The sequence below is a fragment of the Onychostoma macrolepis genome, chromosome 19, assembly GCF_012432095.1.
Source record: "Onychostoma macrolepis isolate SWU-2019 chromosome 19, ASM1243209v1, whole genome shotgun sequence".
Classification (NCBI taxonomy): Eukaryota; Metazoa; Chordata; class Actinopteri; order Cypriniformes; family Cyprinidae; genus Onychostoma; species Onychostoma macrolepis.
This window is the reverse complement of record NC_081173.1, coordinates 25,199,462-25,215,765: the sequence shown is the minus strand read 5'-3', so window position 1 is coordinate 25,215,765 and position 16,304 is coordinate 25,199,462. Positions and strand designations below refer to the sequence as shown.

Below are 16,304 nucleotides of genomic sequence, written 5' to 3'. Positions count from 1 at the left end.
GGATCCATTGGTGAGCAAGTGATGTAATGCTAAATTTCTCCAAATGTGTTCTCATGAAGAAACAAAAACTCACCCTCAGGTCATCCATGATGTCATCAGATTTTCATTTTTGTGTGAACTATTCCTTTAAGGAGCAATAGACAGACGATGAAGTCATTTCAACATGGAGAAACACAATAATTTGGCCGTTCTTTCCACTCCAAGCTTTATTTACCCTAAAGCTCAAAATAATGGCGTGCGCTGATGTTTTAGATCTTCGAGGCATTTCTTTTTAAACTGACAGTGTGCGCCTTGAAATTAGAGAGTAATCGTCTTAATCTGCAGTTTTGCTTCCATAATGAGGTGTGGCGTCTGCAGGGCCGTGGAAGTCAGAATCCAGTTTTTGTTGGCAAAACTGTTTTGTCGCGGCAGCTGAAATGTAAACAAAGTGAGAATTTGCATGATTAGATCACGTCTTCACTGTTGCACAATGACTTTGTCTTGGTGGCAGGAAAACAGTGGAAATCAGTCTCCGTCTTACGTAAGCGGGGCGTGTGAATTCCTTTTGAGCCGAAGCATGAGAAAACAGGATCCCCTCAAGGACAGAAGATTTTAAATTTAGCTGAATGAATATGTGTTTACCAACATACAGATCTGAAAATGAGGTCAAACTTTGAATAAATTCTGAATAATGAATCTCATTGTTGGTGTGCAGAGAGGATGTTTGTAAAGGGTGATTAAATATGCTAATTTATGCAGAAATGCAGCTAATTTTTCTGTAATTAGACACAAAGTTAAATGCCCAGGGTCTAGTTTCTATTATATTCTAACTTGTGGCATGCTAGTGAACTTTACTCAGCACTTTTAGTTTATAGTTTCACCTGTGTGATTTCTTCCATCCTTTCGGCAGAACTAAAAGAGGTTTTCAGACTTAAGGAGTTTCTGTAAGCACATTAGACAATCTCCCAAACCTCTGCAGAAGTTGAAGAGCTTTTAAAAGTCTTGCTGGTATTTGAAGCTTAAGAAGTGCTATATGAACCTTTTGGGCTTTCTTGAAGTTTCCTCTTTGTAAAAGAAGAAAACTTTTAGAGTTTACTCCAACTGTCTGTAGGCTCTGTTTATTTTTTGACTGCTTGTCTAGGGTTGGTGGTCTCAGGAAGTATGAAGAATCAGCAAAGTGTGGTTGGTGAGGCTCCAGTGTGCTTGGACTGTATTTATGAAAAGAAGATGTGTTCTGTTCTTCATATACCTGCAGTATTTTGTCAGACAAAAATAATTTTGGTCGCAATATTGAAATATTTATTATTTTTCTAATTACAGTGTCCTACAGTATTTTACTGTAATGAAACAATAAGCTTAAAAATTATTTTACCAAGTAACAAAGTGTGATGCCCTTATTATTATACAAATATTTATTAATCAATTGGGTTGCACTTTATTTTATTTTATTTATTTTAACTTTATTTTGTTACAGTGTAATTATACATTTAAGTACTGAGTAATAGTAATTAACTACATGTACCTACTTACTATATGGTTAGGTTTAGGATTAGGGTTTGTTTTAGGGTTACTTCCATGAAATTATGCATAATTTATTGTTATTATAATAGTAAGTAGTACAAATAATAAATTATGAATTTTATTGTTTTCAGTTATTATTATTATTATGATTATTATATAAAAATAATGATCTATTCCACATCTTTGAATGGCTTATTGCTTTTATGAAATATTTACTTCAAGTTTAGACATTTTGTCAAAAAATTAACCAGGACTTTAGAGATTGAGTGAATTGTAGTGAATTCCTCTGTTTTTTAATATATACTAATTTGTGATATTTAACATTTAATAATATAATAATCTTATAATCAATTTAATAATATATTAATATTTCATACTGTTTTATTTTATTTTATTTTAATCCTATAGATCTGCTCTTTTTTCAACTGCTTTTGCATTTTAATGTTGATTTTGTAACAGCCATAATTTTTGAGTGGGCATTGGCAACATATATGGCTACACAAATATGTTTTCACAAAGGTAAAAATGGCCCTTAAAATCAATTCAAATATATATATATATATATATATATATATATAGCTGTTTATTTTTGACCCTGGTTTGTATATGTTGAACACAGTATGTGTTAGTGTCAGATGCTGTTGTTTAGTGTGTATTAATGCAGTTAGTATGAACTTTGTGTGGTGCACATATGAAGTCTCAATTGGTTCCCCAGCAGCTGTAGCCGTCAGTGTGGCTTTGACGAGAGATGTGTGTGTGTCAGAAAGAGAAAACAGTCGTTAGCATGTGCTTGTGTGTGTGTTCACACACCCGTCCATCGCCTGTCCCCCTCCAGTCACAGGACCGGCCTGCTAATATTAGCGCCACAGCTGCGCAGCCGGGCTTGGACCCCTTTTGCTCGACATTATTACCCCATAACACTGATCTAGAAACAGCATTGCCACACCTTAAGCTGTTTCAGCAGCCGTAATATAATCTAAAACAGATGCCGTGCAATTGCTAAAAGAAACATCTATTAGGACGTAGTGCAGAAAGAGAGAGCTTGCAGCATGTGTTGTGATCACAGAAGGCGTTTCCTGCTGGGAATGAGTCACATGACTCACATTTTCTTGGATTCTTTCCCTGATGCTCTCACATCTGCTTCTGTTGACCTTCAGAATGAATCTTCTGTCACTGCAGCATGTGCCAGAGGAAGCCACATTAACACTTTCCCCCAAGTGTGTCTGAACAGACCTGAAGGTATTTATAGACACGGTCATATGATGAGAGTAATATTAGATGCTCTTCACAGGGTGCTGCCTGCTCGTCGATTTATGTTTTAAATATCGAGTCATGGTGGCTTGGCTAGGTGGTGTCATTTCCGCTTTCATCTTGGCTTAGTTAAGGACACAGATCGTCCGTCCTCCATAAAATGACCTCAGTATCAAGTGGCTCCTAATGGAAAGAGCGTGCAGGGAAATCCAGGGAATTACATAGCATTTCCTCCTAAACATGCAGCTTTTCTCTCTGTTTGGCTGCATTTATACAATCACTTATTTATTAGGTACGTTAGTCTAAAAGCAGCTTATTGCAGAGTGCGTCTGGAGTAATTTGATGTGGTTTGCTCAAGGTGATAAGGTGGATTTTTCGCTTTATTCATCTTAAAGTTTACAGGATTAAACCCCTGAAGTTCAGGGATCTAACCATTAAGCCATTAAATTCACATTCCTTTTCACTGGTTTTCATCATTTTTAAGACTTCCGACAGCCATTTTATACTGCAAAATGTCAGCGAGCCTTCACCCTTGATACTTCTCTGCAGGATCAGCTCTATTGGCAGGCAGCATCAGTTTGCTCTGTTTAACATATTTATATCTGTCCTCTTCAGCTTCAGTGCACACAGAGACGGCTAGATGTGACACAGACAAACCTAGATACCCTGTGCTACACTCCTGTCCTGCCTTTTCACGTTTTTGGGAGTTTATGTGAGAAAATTTTGCATGATTTTGCTGTCTGAGATAAACTTATTTTGTTATAGGGTAAAATCTGCCGTAAAAGAATTATATTAACTTGGATAATACCATTTATTTCACTTTTTTTGTCTATTTATTTCATTATTCTTAATTTACTCACCCTCAGGCAATCCAAGATGTAGATGAATTTGTTTCTTCATTAGAACAGATTTGGAGAAACTTATCATTACATCACTTGCTCACCAATGGATCATCTGCAGTGAATGGGTGCCGTCAGAATGAGAGTCCAAACAGCTGATAAAAACATCACAATAATCCACACCACTCCAGTCCATCAGCTAACGTCTTATGAAACAAAAAGCTGCGTGTTTGTATAAGAAACAAATTTAACTTTAACTTTAAATCATTGCTTCCAGCTAAAATACGAATCCATTATCCATAATAACTCTTCCTCCAATTAAAAACTCAGTTCCTTGTTGTCCTCTCACATCCAAATCCACCAACATAATTGTGTAGACCTCTTTTTGCTCATAAACAGTGCTTGATCTGTGCATATTTCTCTCCTGATTCAGACTAGATGACTTTTTCACTGGAGGAAGCAATATTATGGATAGAAGACTTGTTTGAAGTTAAAAATTCCTACATATGTTAACACACACAGTGTTTCACTTCACAAGATGTTAATTGATGGACTGGAGTCATGTGGATTACATACAGATTATTGTGATGTTTTTATCAGCTGTTTGGACTCTTATTCTGGCAGCACCCATACTTTTTAGTCCACTTTTGTATTATGTTCACTTTATAAGATTACAAAGCCAAACATGAATTATGCACATAGCCTTATAGCTCAGACAGTGGAGCATGGCACTAACAAGGATAATGTAAGTCACTTTGGATAAAAGTATCTGCCAAATGCATACATTTAAGTGTAAAAATAGGCAGTACACTCAGAAACATGCAGTAAGAAAGTAAAAACATTTCATTTGATTTCCCGTTGATATTTCATAAGTTGCTGAAGGCAGCTGCCAAAAAATGCGGATAGATTGATGTAGGTCACTGCACATGTAAACAAAGTCACGGTGCCGACATCCTTCACCTCCATAAACACACACGGTTTAAACATGCTTATGTACATTTGGATGCTCTTTCCATTAAACCTATATTAAAGGCCAACTTTAATTTAGATTGATAAAATCCCTTAATGCGGCTTATCTCATTTTTACTGATCTGAGGCTTTTAGATGTTTGCTAAAAACATCACCATGATACAGTTTTTTGGATGTTCTTACATATATCCTATAAAATATAATGTCTCATTATGCCCTGAATGAGCTGAAGTGTTTATTGATGCTGATTATTTCTAAATGATCAATCTCGATAATCACACACCAAACAAACATAAAGCTTCTCAGTAGGAGACCAATTACCACATCGTGCAATATAGTGCTTACAGGCATTTTTGTGGTTTGAAACGATTGCCGTTGTTGTGTTTGTTGTGTCTGTAATCGGGGCAACCGTTCAGGCCGTGTGGTTGTTGGACTGGGACTCATTTTTTGTGCTTTGAGCTGTCTAGTTTGAAGAACAACTTTTAGCTGTGAAATCAGTCTTGCCCTACTATCTCACAACCGTATATCAAGATATGACTGTTTCCATTTGTGCAAATGTCTGACTTCAGTGAGTGGGAGAGATGCAGAGGGCTGTTAAAATATGAATGGTGTTTGGACGAATCGAGCACTCCTCTGGCGTACTGTGTGTGTCAATGCAGATGTGGGTAACCCAGTTTATCAGGCATGTTGATCTGCGAGACAGATTGTTGTCACTCCATTGGACACTTCAGAAGAACCCCAAGAGAAACATGCCATTCATTGTTCTGTTTTGTATTTCTAGTGCTGTGAATGCATTTGATTTGGATTTAAAGATATCTTACGGGTTGTGTTTCGTTTTTTCACATGATGTTCTGTATTAGACATGTAGAAACAGGTGTTATGGTTTAGGTAGCAGTGATGTACAGTGGAGATTTCTATTTCAAAGTAGACAGGCTGTTTTTTTTTTATCAGGGCTACTGAAATGCTGAGATATTTAGAGCTTTGTTTAAAACATCAGTTGTACACAGTTTCTGCTGTTTATTCCGAATGCTGTAATTTTCAGGAAAGTTATTCTTAAACTAATTATAAACATTTACCATTATTTAATTATTAATTAAGTCAATTCTGGTAGTATCACTTTGTGCTTTGTTGAAGTTGAAAAGCTCAAAAGATTGGGGTTTGGCAGTAAAATTATGAAATGTTATTACCGATTAATGTAACTGTTTTCTATATTAATCTATTTTCAAATGTAATTTATTTGTGTGATCTAAAACTGAATTTTTAGCAGCCATTATTGAAGTCTTCAGTGCACATGATCCTTCAGAAATTATTCTAATATATTGATTTGCTGCTCAAAAAACAAACAAACATAAAAATATAAAACAATCATATTAAAAATGTTGAAAACAGTTGTGCTTCTTAATATTTTTTTTGTGGAAACATCAATACATCTTATTTAATAAATAGAAAGTTCAAAAGAACAACATTTATTTGAAATGGAAACATTTTGTAACATTATAAATGTCTTTACTGTCACTTCACTTCTATGCATCCTTGATAAATAAAATTATTTAACTTTTAAATTAATTAAACAGTGTTGAAGGTCATAATAAATGGCTAATAATAACCTCAACTAACAAAAATTATCACGTCACACCACATTAATTACAGTCAATGATATTGTTTGTACTTCATGCCAAGAAAAAAAAAATCTGTAATACTAATCAATAGTTTTTCATACAAAGTTGAACTCTGTGGAGGTTTAAGTATGTTTGAACCAGTCGAAAAAGATTTATAATTGTGTAACTGCCCTAAATATAATGCCAGAAAGGTCAAACCGTTATTTTCAATGTAGAATTATAATTTTAATTTAAATAAAATTAGTTGATGTGGTACAGTAGATGCAAATTATCTGATGTTCAGATGAAAAGCTAAATTAAATGTTCCATTTCTTTTGCATTATTTACAAACATTGTTAAATCTGTCAAATGTTAAATGTGCCTCTGTGCCTCATCTTGTTAATTATAGCAGCAGTAGGTCATTGGGGCACAAATAGCACAGTTCCCTGTGAATGACCCATGTGTAAAGAATATGAAGTTTACTGCTTGCAGGACACTTAAAATTCAATTATTAGCAATAGTTATTTGTGGCATTTTCAAGTGTAAACAGTAGGAAATATCCACTCTGTGAGTCTTTCAGTTTCCTTGTTTAGCTCCGCTGCTGCTCTCTGACGGTCATGTGCCTGTGTGTGCAGATCTCAGGCACCCTGTGCCATGTTGTGTTCTGTTGCCATCCACACAGACAGTAGAGATGCATGCCGCACATGCCTGAGGTCCGACTGACCCAGATCCACTGAGCCTTGTGCTGCCGACACACACAGACCTGTTATGGACGTGCCACTGACCCACTTCACACCATTGTGTCTGTAAATCCCTTCATCGAGCACATATGCTAATGCAAAAAAACACAGAACGGAGTGTATTTACAGCTGTATATTTAAATCACATCAGGCTTTTCAAAGGAAAAATCACAAATAGGATCTTTTTAAAATGCTAATTCTTTCATCTAGATAGGAGTGCGATTGCATAGAGAGCGAATAGAAGTGTCTCCACTTTGTGTCAATTTAAAGAATGAATCTTGAGTTATGCAATTTATTTTAATCTTAGTTGTTGTTTGTATAAAAGTAGTTGTGTCTATATTTGTTCTTCTATTGTTAACTAAAACTATTAAACTCATTTTGTTAATTGAAATAAAGTTCAAATAAAATCTAAACATTTGATAAATTCAACAAAAATGTAAATGTTGCCTTTTCAAATAAATTGAATTTGAATCAATAAAATTACAATAATAAAAAATAACTAAATAAAAAATAACTAAAACAAATAAAACATATTTAAAAATCAATAATAGCACATAACAAACTTACTAAAAATTATCCGAAATGTTTATATTTAATATAATATTTTTTATATAACGTTTATATAACTTTTTATATTTTCGCGATTTTTATTTTTTAAACTGCTATTTAGGTCTTATTTATTTATTTATTATATCGTTATTATTATTTTAATTATTTTATCAATTAATTATTATTTATTAATTAATTTAATTATTTTATCAAGTTTTTTTTTCAGTATTAGTTTTTATTTATTTAGTAATAAGTTAAATTAAATTTGTAATAATTTTCTTCAATTTATTAATTTCAGTTAGTTGCCAAGAAAACTTTTCTAATTTTAGTTTGTTTTAAGTTTTTCATATTCATGTTTTATTTGCCATTTCACAAAAATGTCTTTAATGTTTTTGCATAGCAACACCTTGGCAACCACCCACAACACCCTATCATTTGGTGAATTTTGCTTGCAGAAAATCTGCTGTTCTCTCATTGCATTTCTTGTCTACTATATTTTTTTCATCTCCTTTTATGGCTGATGAGGGATTGTGGGGTCTATTTTTACTGTTAGCTAGAGGTGAAACTCGATCTGGCTGCGATGGACCTGACGGATCTGTGTCTGTGGTGCGGAACCCGTCACGTGAACTTTTATACTCAAACGCAGGTGTCTGCATGTTTAGCTGACTGCTGTCAGATGCCCTCTGCTGTGGCTACAGGACTGCCTGCTCAAACCATCAGGAAGAAGATTCATCCTGGCCTTTTCTCTGAAACACCAAATGTACTGCAGCACAAAGCCTGTGAGAAAGATCTTTCTCTTTTTTTATCCGAAATTCCAGACCTCTCATCTCTGTATTGAGGTTTTCCCTTGCTGTGTCTCAGATAATCTGCCCGGACACGTCCTAAACCCTTTTTATGCTTTAGTCATGGGTTTTACTGCTGTTTTTATCTCTTTGTCCCTTTGCCCAAACATTGTCTCATCCCTGGATCACATGCAATGTTTTTCTTTCTCTTTCAAGCTCACAAAACTTTGACCTCTTTTTCTACATTTGCATCTTGGGAGGTTTTGTATTTGTTCCTGTTGCCATGCTGATGGGTTATTAAAGACAGCGTCAACCATTATAATTAGTATGATTAATCATGCCACAGCACTGTTAAGCTGGCATTACCACCTCAGGTGGTGCATTAATTGATTTTCAATAATTCAACAGTATGTCATCAATTATTATTTGCATAATATTATACCTTAATTTTTTAACATCCAATGAAACCCCACTCAGAATGATTTCCCACTCCATATTCTGAATGACTTATAAATGTATCCCATTATAGAAATTATATTGTTATATGTTTTTAAGGTTTTTCTCCTTAAGTTACTAAGCCACCAAGACAAATCAAAGGAATAGAAAACAACGTAATTGTAATTTTTCTAATTTTACAAAAAGCTCCAGATTTGCTGTTCGCATTTATAGGACTTCACAATTTGTATTATTATTTTATTATTATTACATAAAATATACATAAAAAGTAATTGTAATATTTAAATGTAATAATAAAAATAGTATTTAAGAAAAATAATACAATGATAATCATTTTATTTTACAGTTGAACTTTAAAATGAAATGTAAATTTAAGAAAAACATTTATTTATATATATATATATATATATATATATATATATATATATATATATATATATATGCCACTTTTGTGTATTTAATAAACATATGAGGGTAATTGCAGTAATTCTGTAAAAGTCTAGCAGGTCTAAATGTGGTTAACGCATCATTGGAAATCATAACTAAAGAGTTTTCTCGTGTTTTCATGTGGAAAATTTGACGTTTGAACTTTTGACTTCAGCAGTCAGGGGGTGTCCTGAAAGATTTCCCGTTATGCTAAATCTCTGTCCTAAATTTGCTGTAATGTTCTGATAACAAATCAGTGTCTGCTTGTGGTATCTCACATCTAACATGCTTTATGTACCAGCCAAATTGCTTCTGTGAAGAACTAATTAATTCCATCTCCAAATTAGAGTAATTTAGCATCTGATTAGTGTGAGCATATCTGTTTCTAAGCAGAAGAGAAATGGCACACTTCTGTGTCTTTCCCGGGACAGATGGCATTTCTTTGTTAACGCAGACAGTTTGTCCCGTTGGTCTCAGCAGTGAGACACTGGCCTGCTGCTAACCTTTACAGACTGAACATGGGAACTTGACTTCCTCTAAAAAGAGTAGGGGGCTGGGACTTATCATTGGACTTTGATGTTTGTAAGGGGTTGAATTGCAAACAGTGTACTTTATTTACTGCCTCTGAGTTATTTACAGTAGCAAAGCTCAGCGATTGTCTCTTTGCACTTCTAAACAGCAGTAGCGTCTGTAGGCAGTCAGACTTTTTGTCTTCCTGTCATGAGGTCGGCCCTAAGACGACAGCTGCACATTCAAAGACAGAAACCTCATCGGCCTCAGAAACAACTGGAGAAACACAGACATGCCCTCTAATCAAAACAGGATGTTTAGACCCACGCTGACCTCATGTTTACCCCGTGAGGTCAGAGGTCAACTGCTCAACATTGAAGTTTTGATAAAAGCTTTAAACTTGGTGTGACACAGTAGTTATGATTGACACTAGGTCAGTGGCCAGTTTTTAAGTTGCAATTTAAAGGAACACTCCACTTTTTTTGGAAATAGGCTCATTCTCCAACTCCTCCAGAGTTAATAAGTTGAGTTTTACCGTTTTGGAATCCATTCAGCTGATCTCTGGATCTGGCGATAGCACTTTTAGCATAGCTTAGCATAGATCATTGAATCCGATTAGACGACTAGCATCGAGTTCAAAAATGACCAAAGAGTTTCGATATTTGTCCTATTTAAAACTTGACTCTTCTGTAGTTATATCGTGTACTAAGACCGGCGGAAAATGAAAAGTTGCGATTTTCTAGGATGATATGATTAAGAACTATACTCTCATTCCGGTGTAATAATCAAGGAACTTTGCTGCCGTACCATGGCCGCAGCAGGTGCAGTGATATTACGCAGCGCCTGAAAGTAGTTCCCTCAATTTATTAACTCTGGGGGAGTTGGAGAATGAGCATATTTCCAAAAAAAGTGGAGTGTTCCTTTAAAAGACATTTTCCGATTTTTAATGACTAGTGAATATCAGTAACAAAAAAAAAAAAAAGAAAAACATAAAAAAATTTAAAATGAAAATATTTTTGTCACTTAAAATAAATGCTAACTGAAATAAAATAAAATATAAAACCTTTTATTTATTTTGTTAAATATCAAGGCAACATTTCTCATTTTAATATAGTTTGACTTCATGTATTAAAATAACTAAAACTAAAACCAAATTAAAAATTAATACATAGACATAAAGACATATTATTAAGACATATAAAAACAAAAACTGACAAAAACACAGAACACAATCACTAAAACTTTAAAATGAAACTGTAAAATATAAAAATAAAAAACTGATTGAAAATACTAAAAGAAATCATATCTGCATATCTTTTGTTGAAAGTTGAAATTGGCTATATTGTTTTATATTACAAGTTTTATGAAATGTTGTTTAAATGTGTAAATATGGCATTATCTAATTAAACGCGCTAAATTTGCATGAATGAAGGCAGGGCAGGGCCAGAAAGACTGAAAATACTGTCAACATCCAGGAAAAAGTGTTATAAACTGTAAAGCTTGGCGTATGTAACTTATAGCTTTTAAAGATAAGTATTGAAATTGAAATCTACAGATGCAAATAGATAAATAAAAACCTAAATATATATTTCATGAGTTCCCTCATGAACCCCATTTTGGGAAATCCTAATATAGGCTATAATTTTGGTGTGTCATTATTATAGATAATTGACATTGATCATTTTGTTGTGATACAGTAGCATTTGATGCTTTTGCAAATGGTTTCTTCATATAGCTAAAATCTAGCTGCGTTTGTTAGACATAAATATGACTTTTTGCCAATTTTCAACTCTCTCTGCCCAGCACTGTCTGTTTGAAGCCGAGATGAAGCTGTTGGCTTGAGACCACCAGCCCTTTAATTGCCCTTCATTTTGCCTCTCCGGAGGGTCTCGCTGCTCCAGCGGACCTTCAACGCTTCTGAAGCTCTTTTCTGCATCTGATGTGAAGACAATAAACATATTTAGTCAGCTGTTAAATGAGCGGTCACTGCTGATCCTGTTATCTAATTAGATTCATGCCATGATCATTATCCAAACTCATTTGAAGGGCTGCAGTCATGGATTTCTTCAGCATAGCGTTCAGTTAATCCTTCAGAAGCCACTCAATCCATTATGTTAAGGATGGGGGAGGGTTTAGGACTTGCATTAAACTAATGAAAGCACAAAGTTGGAAAAGCAAGGCCTAGGAAGGGTACAGTCAAAGTTTATCGCATGTGTGGTGACAGTGCTGATTCCTTCAGGCCTCATCCACACCTTTATATTCCAAGAAAAGAGATACACAAGAGTCTAATGATTCTCTGCCGTGTTTCTCATGTGAAAATCCCACAGGAGGGAGATGTCGTCTTTAATGTATTTTACGTGTGAGTAAAGTGTGAACAGGTTGCTAATGCCCTGCTAATGGGGTTGAAGTGCTTGGTTAGCGAGGAAACAGAGTGAGATCATTTCTGCGGCGTGAATCTGGGAGAAAATCTGATACTGCATGCTGGAGCATACAAATGACTGTATTAACAGTCCTAGAGATTCTGTGTTGATGCACACGAGTCCTTAAAATTTAGTTGCCAGGGAATGATGATTGAAATCATGAAGCTGGTTAATATATATCCAATGCAAAAATTGACCAAGGGTTACCATAGCTTTAACATTATTATTTTTATGATTAGTGTTTTTTACAGATTATATAGATATCAGTTTGTTTGTTTGTTTATTCCACAACATTAACAAAATTGTACATTTCACCCACATTTTCTGCCAATAAATAAATAAATAAGCTGTACAGAAGGCAATAGTGTCATTACTCAGCTCAGTTTATTTTAATGTTGATTCAGTTCAGTTCAATAACTTTGTCAGTGTTGCAAAGTTCGTCAATTATGATTGTGGTTATTTGTGGCCAAATTACCAGTTTTATTATAGTATTTTATTGCTGTCAATTTACTCTTACGCTGCTAAATCTTTGGTTAGTTTTGAAATTATGATTCTAAGTTGCAAATTCTGCTTTATGACTTTAATGTAATTGAATTTTCTTTTTTCTCGTTCTCTGTTTTGTTTCTCTCACTCCTCCAGTTCTCACATCTCCTCCAGGGACGAGCGGCACACTTCAGAAAGAGACTGAGTTGGACAGTGAGATCCTGAAAGCTGACGACACAACGGTCACAGACTCCTCCTTCATAACAGACCCTCCCTCAAAAACAGAACCAATCAAATCGAGACCCAGCACACCTGGATCCAGCCCCAACCCGCCGACAAAAAAAGGTACAATACACCAGAATACAAGCCTTCAGGTGTTAAATATCAATTTTGTCTATAGAATTTTTATCATTATATTGAAGGAGAGAACTCAGCCACATAACAACCACCATAGCATGTATAGATAGATAGATAGATAGACTGACATGTAATAAATAAATGAATAAATATAATAAAACAAATTATATTTCATCTAATTATTTTTATTGTATTTATTTTGGTTTGCTTGTATATCTAACAAATGTAATAAACATAATAATATATAGTAAAATTATTTTATTATTTTTGTATTATTTAATAATAATATTATACTATATATTATACAAAATATATTATTATATAATTATAATATTTTATTATATTTGTACACTATTTTTAAGATTTATTTTATCATTTTAAATATATTATTTATTTTTGTTTTATTACTAGTAATTTGTTTTATTTTTATTTTACTTTTCATACAATATTTACCATTTTATTTAAACAAGTGAGATTTCCGAGATTTCACTAGCATTGGTATCAGTTACTAAAAGGTTGACTTTTTTTATTTTATAGTTGCTTTTACACATATACTCACGTACAAGAACCATTTAGAATATAGAGTAAATTCTCTTTTTTGAAAATGTAAAAATAAAATTTTTGGAAAATATTAAGTTTTTCAAATATTAAGTGACATTTGTGATAAAACCTGTACAGTAAAGGTCACACTGAGTCCGAAATTTTCGCACGTTAAAAAATAAATACGACCTCGCGTTGTGTCAATCATGTTTACACACTGCCTCCAAAACTTTCATCCGTCATAAAAAAAATTTGTATCAGGTTTCTGCGTTTTCGCATCGGTAGCATGCATTTTGATAGGAAAGGATGAGGAATACGAAAAAACTGAAAAACGCACACGAAAATTTCGGACTTTGACCTTTAAAGGTTGAAAAATTGAGAAAACATATCGGATGAATCCATACACCCTCAGCATTGTAGACCGCATGTATGTTAACATCCATGTCATCAGACTGACTTTAAAAAGACCCTTTTCTAAATTCATCCTAATCGGACGGTTGTGGCAGCAAGCCAAGTCATTGTTCATGAAGAGGGCAAGACCCAGCATGACTGTGCATCAAAGCATCGAGCGAACCTTGGGCTGTGTGTGTGTTTGGGGAAGGTTTGCTGAGTGTTCTCGAACAGTCTCAAGTGTATAAGGCTTAGTCGAGTCCTTTTGATGGTGGGCGCGGGGCAGACTGGTTGCCATGGCAACAGTTTGATTCCTTGTGAAAGCATTGCCTGTATATTGCATTACAAGGAGGACACGCTTAACAAGAAGAACAGATAGATGAAACACTGATGCATGAGTCTTAATTTAATGAGCATCCTTTACATGGGACTGTGTGATCAGAATAATACCTGACTCACCACATTTCTCTTCAATGCCTTGAGTTAGAGCACCTCTGCGGTTAAAGAGCTGGAGTCACACTTATCTTGATTGAATCAATACACTCCTGAGGCTGAGAAGAAAATGGAAAACGTCAGTTACAAGCCTCTAATTTGTCAAGAAAGAGAAACGAAGAAGAAGAGGAGCTTGAGAGACAAATTACTCAGCATATGTCTTACCTACTGTGTCAGAGAGCTCTCATCAGATTAAAAGCGACATACTTTATACTTTTTGTAGCATTTTACAAATCCTTCCCCCCAAAAGTTTAGTTAGAACATCATTTTTTTTTTCCATTCCCTCTGTATTCCTTAGTATGGAAGCCCGTTTCTGCCACTGAATAAAATCTCGCAATTCTGACTTTTTTTCTCTGCATTGTGAGATATAAACTCGCAATTGCGAGTTATAATGTCAGATATAACCCCCACAAAAAAAACTTTAGGACTTTAACTCGCAATTGCGAGAAAAAAAGTCAGAATTGCGAGTTTTTATCACACAATTGTGACTTTATAAATCGTAATTCTGACTTTATAACTTGCAATTGTGAGTTTATATCATGCAATTCTGAGAAAAAAAGTCAGAATTGTGAGTTTATATCATGCAATTCTGACTTAATATCTCGCATTTTTGACTTTATAACTCACAATGGTGAGTTTATATCTCACAATTCTGACTTTTTTCACAGAATTGTGAGATATAAACTCAAAAAGAATTCAGTGGCGGAAACGGGCTTCCGTACCTTAGAATTATAGAGGTTGTTTTTGATACTATACCTTTAAGATTATTATGTGTGTGTGTGTGTGTGTGTGTGTGTTGAATTTGTACTTAAATAATTGCTGCTGCTGTCAAAGCACTGTTTACTTAATTAGTATTTTATTCTATGTTAAGATTTATTTTCATGCCATTGCTTTTGTTAATATTTGTATTAATATTTAACTTTTTAAATAAAGATGTTTTCCCTTAAATATCAATCAGAATATCAATGGTATTAGTATTGGCTACAAAAATGTTGGTATTTCATTTGCATTTCATACTTTTGCATGGTATTTCATTTGCAAATGACATACTTATGTCAACAGCAATTTTACTGTAATTTACATTTTAAAGCGTTATCTGCTTTTCCTCAACAGATGGGGTGAGTTCAGAGCAACGGCAGAAACAAGCCAAGAAGCGGCGAGAGGAACGGGCCAAATATTTGGGTGAGATTTCATAAAAACAGCTTTTGTCCCAGGACACGTTCAGCCCTGTAGAGCTAATGATATGCTTATGCCACACAAAACATTTATCTAGTAGCAACTGAAGAACATCTCAGTATAAATATATATACAATTAAAGCTACTGGGACTACAGAGCCTCTGTGAGGCCAAATAATAATTAACCCAATTATATACTATTCTCATGTGTAATTAGGTAATCAAACTTTAACTGCCAATACAAGGCCAACTGGTTTCTAATGATGTTCAGCGAGACACATTTCTGTGAAGTCAGCAGCATTTAAAGGTAGAAACTGACGTGACTGACAGATGTGCCTGTGATTTGTGTTTACTGCTGCAGAACAGCGAACCCAGGAGCAAGGTAAGATACATCACGCGATCAATAATTTGATTAAGTGGATCGTTTCCATTTATTTCATGTCCTGTGCTCTTTGAGTGCTTTTGTTTTTCACCTTTGGTTGTGTCCAGTTTGATTCAGTATTTCTTTGTCCACAGTTTCATAAATCATTATGATTAAGGAATATTATTTTATATTAGTTATATATATGTAATACAAAATTTTTTTTAACATTTATTGCAGTACTGCAAAAATGCAGGCCGTTCCATGCTACAAGTGATTATGAAATACATGCATATTTGATCATTTCCATGTGCACCAGGCTTCATAAATCAATGCATGTGTCTCATAGTCTCCACTTTTAACTATCTGATAGATCCCTGCAGGCACTGGGTGAAAAATGTGCCATCATTACAGTTCATTTAGCCATGCCTCCCTCTCTCTCTCTCTCAGATTAGCTGTAATTAG

The 16,304-nt window shown here is 34.4% G+C and overlaps 1 protein-coding gene across 5 annotated transcripts in view; it reads left to right on the top strand.

Moving 5' to 3' along the window:
* Nucleotides 1–16,304, top strand: part of LOC131525895 (MAP7 domain-containing protein 1-like) — a 38,333-nt gene that overhangs the window by 5,380 nt on the left and 16,649 nt on the right. For 3 of the 5 annotated variants that reach the window (XM_058753889.1, XM_058753891.1, XM_058753892.1), the window contains exons 2-4: nt 12,680–12,868; nt 15,416–15,484; nt 15,840–15,860. In XM_058753889.1, the coding sequence (XP_058609872.1) occupies nt 12,680–12,868; nt 15,416–15,484; nt 15,840–15,860 (279 nt within the window). The remainder of the gene's footprint in view (nt 1–12,679; nt 12,869–15,415; nt 15,485–15,839; nt 15,861–16,304) is intronic. The other 2 variants (XM_058753890.1, XM_058753893.1) reach the window with 1 other exon arrangement.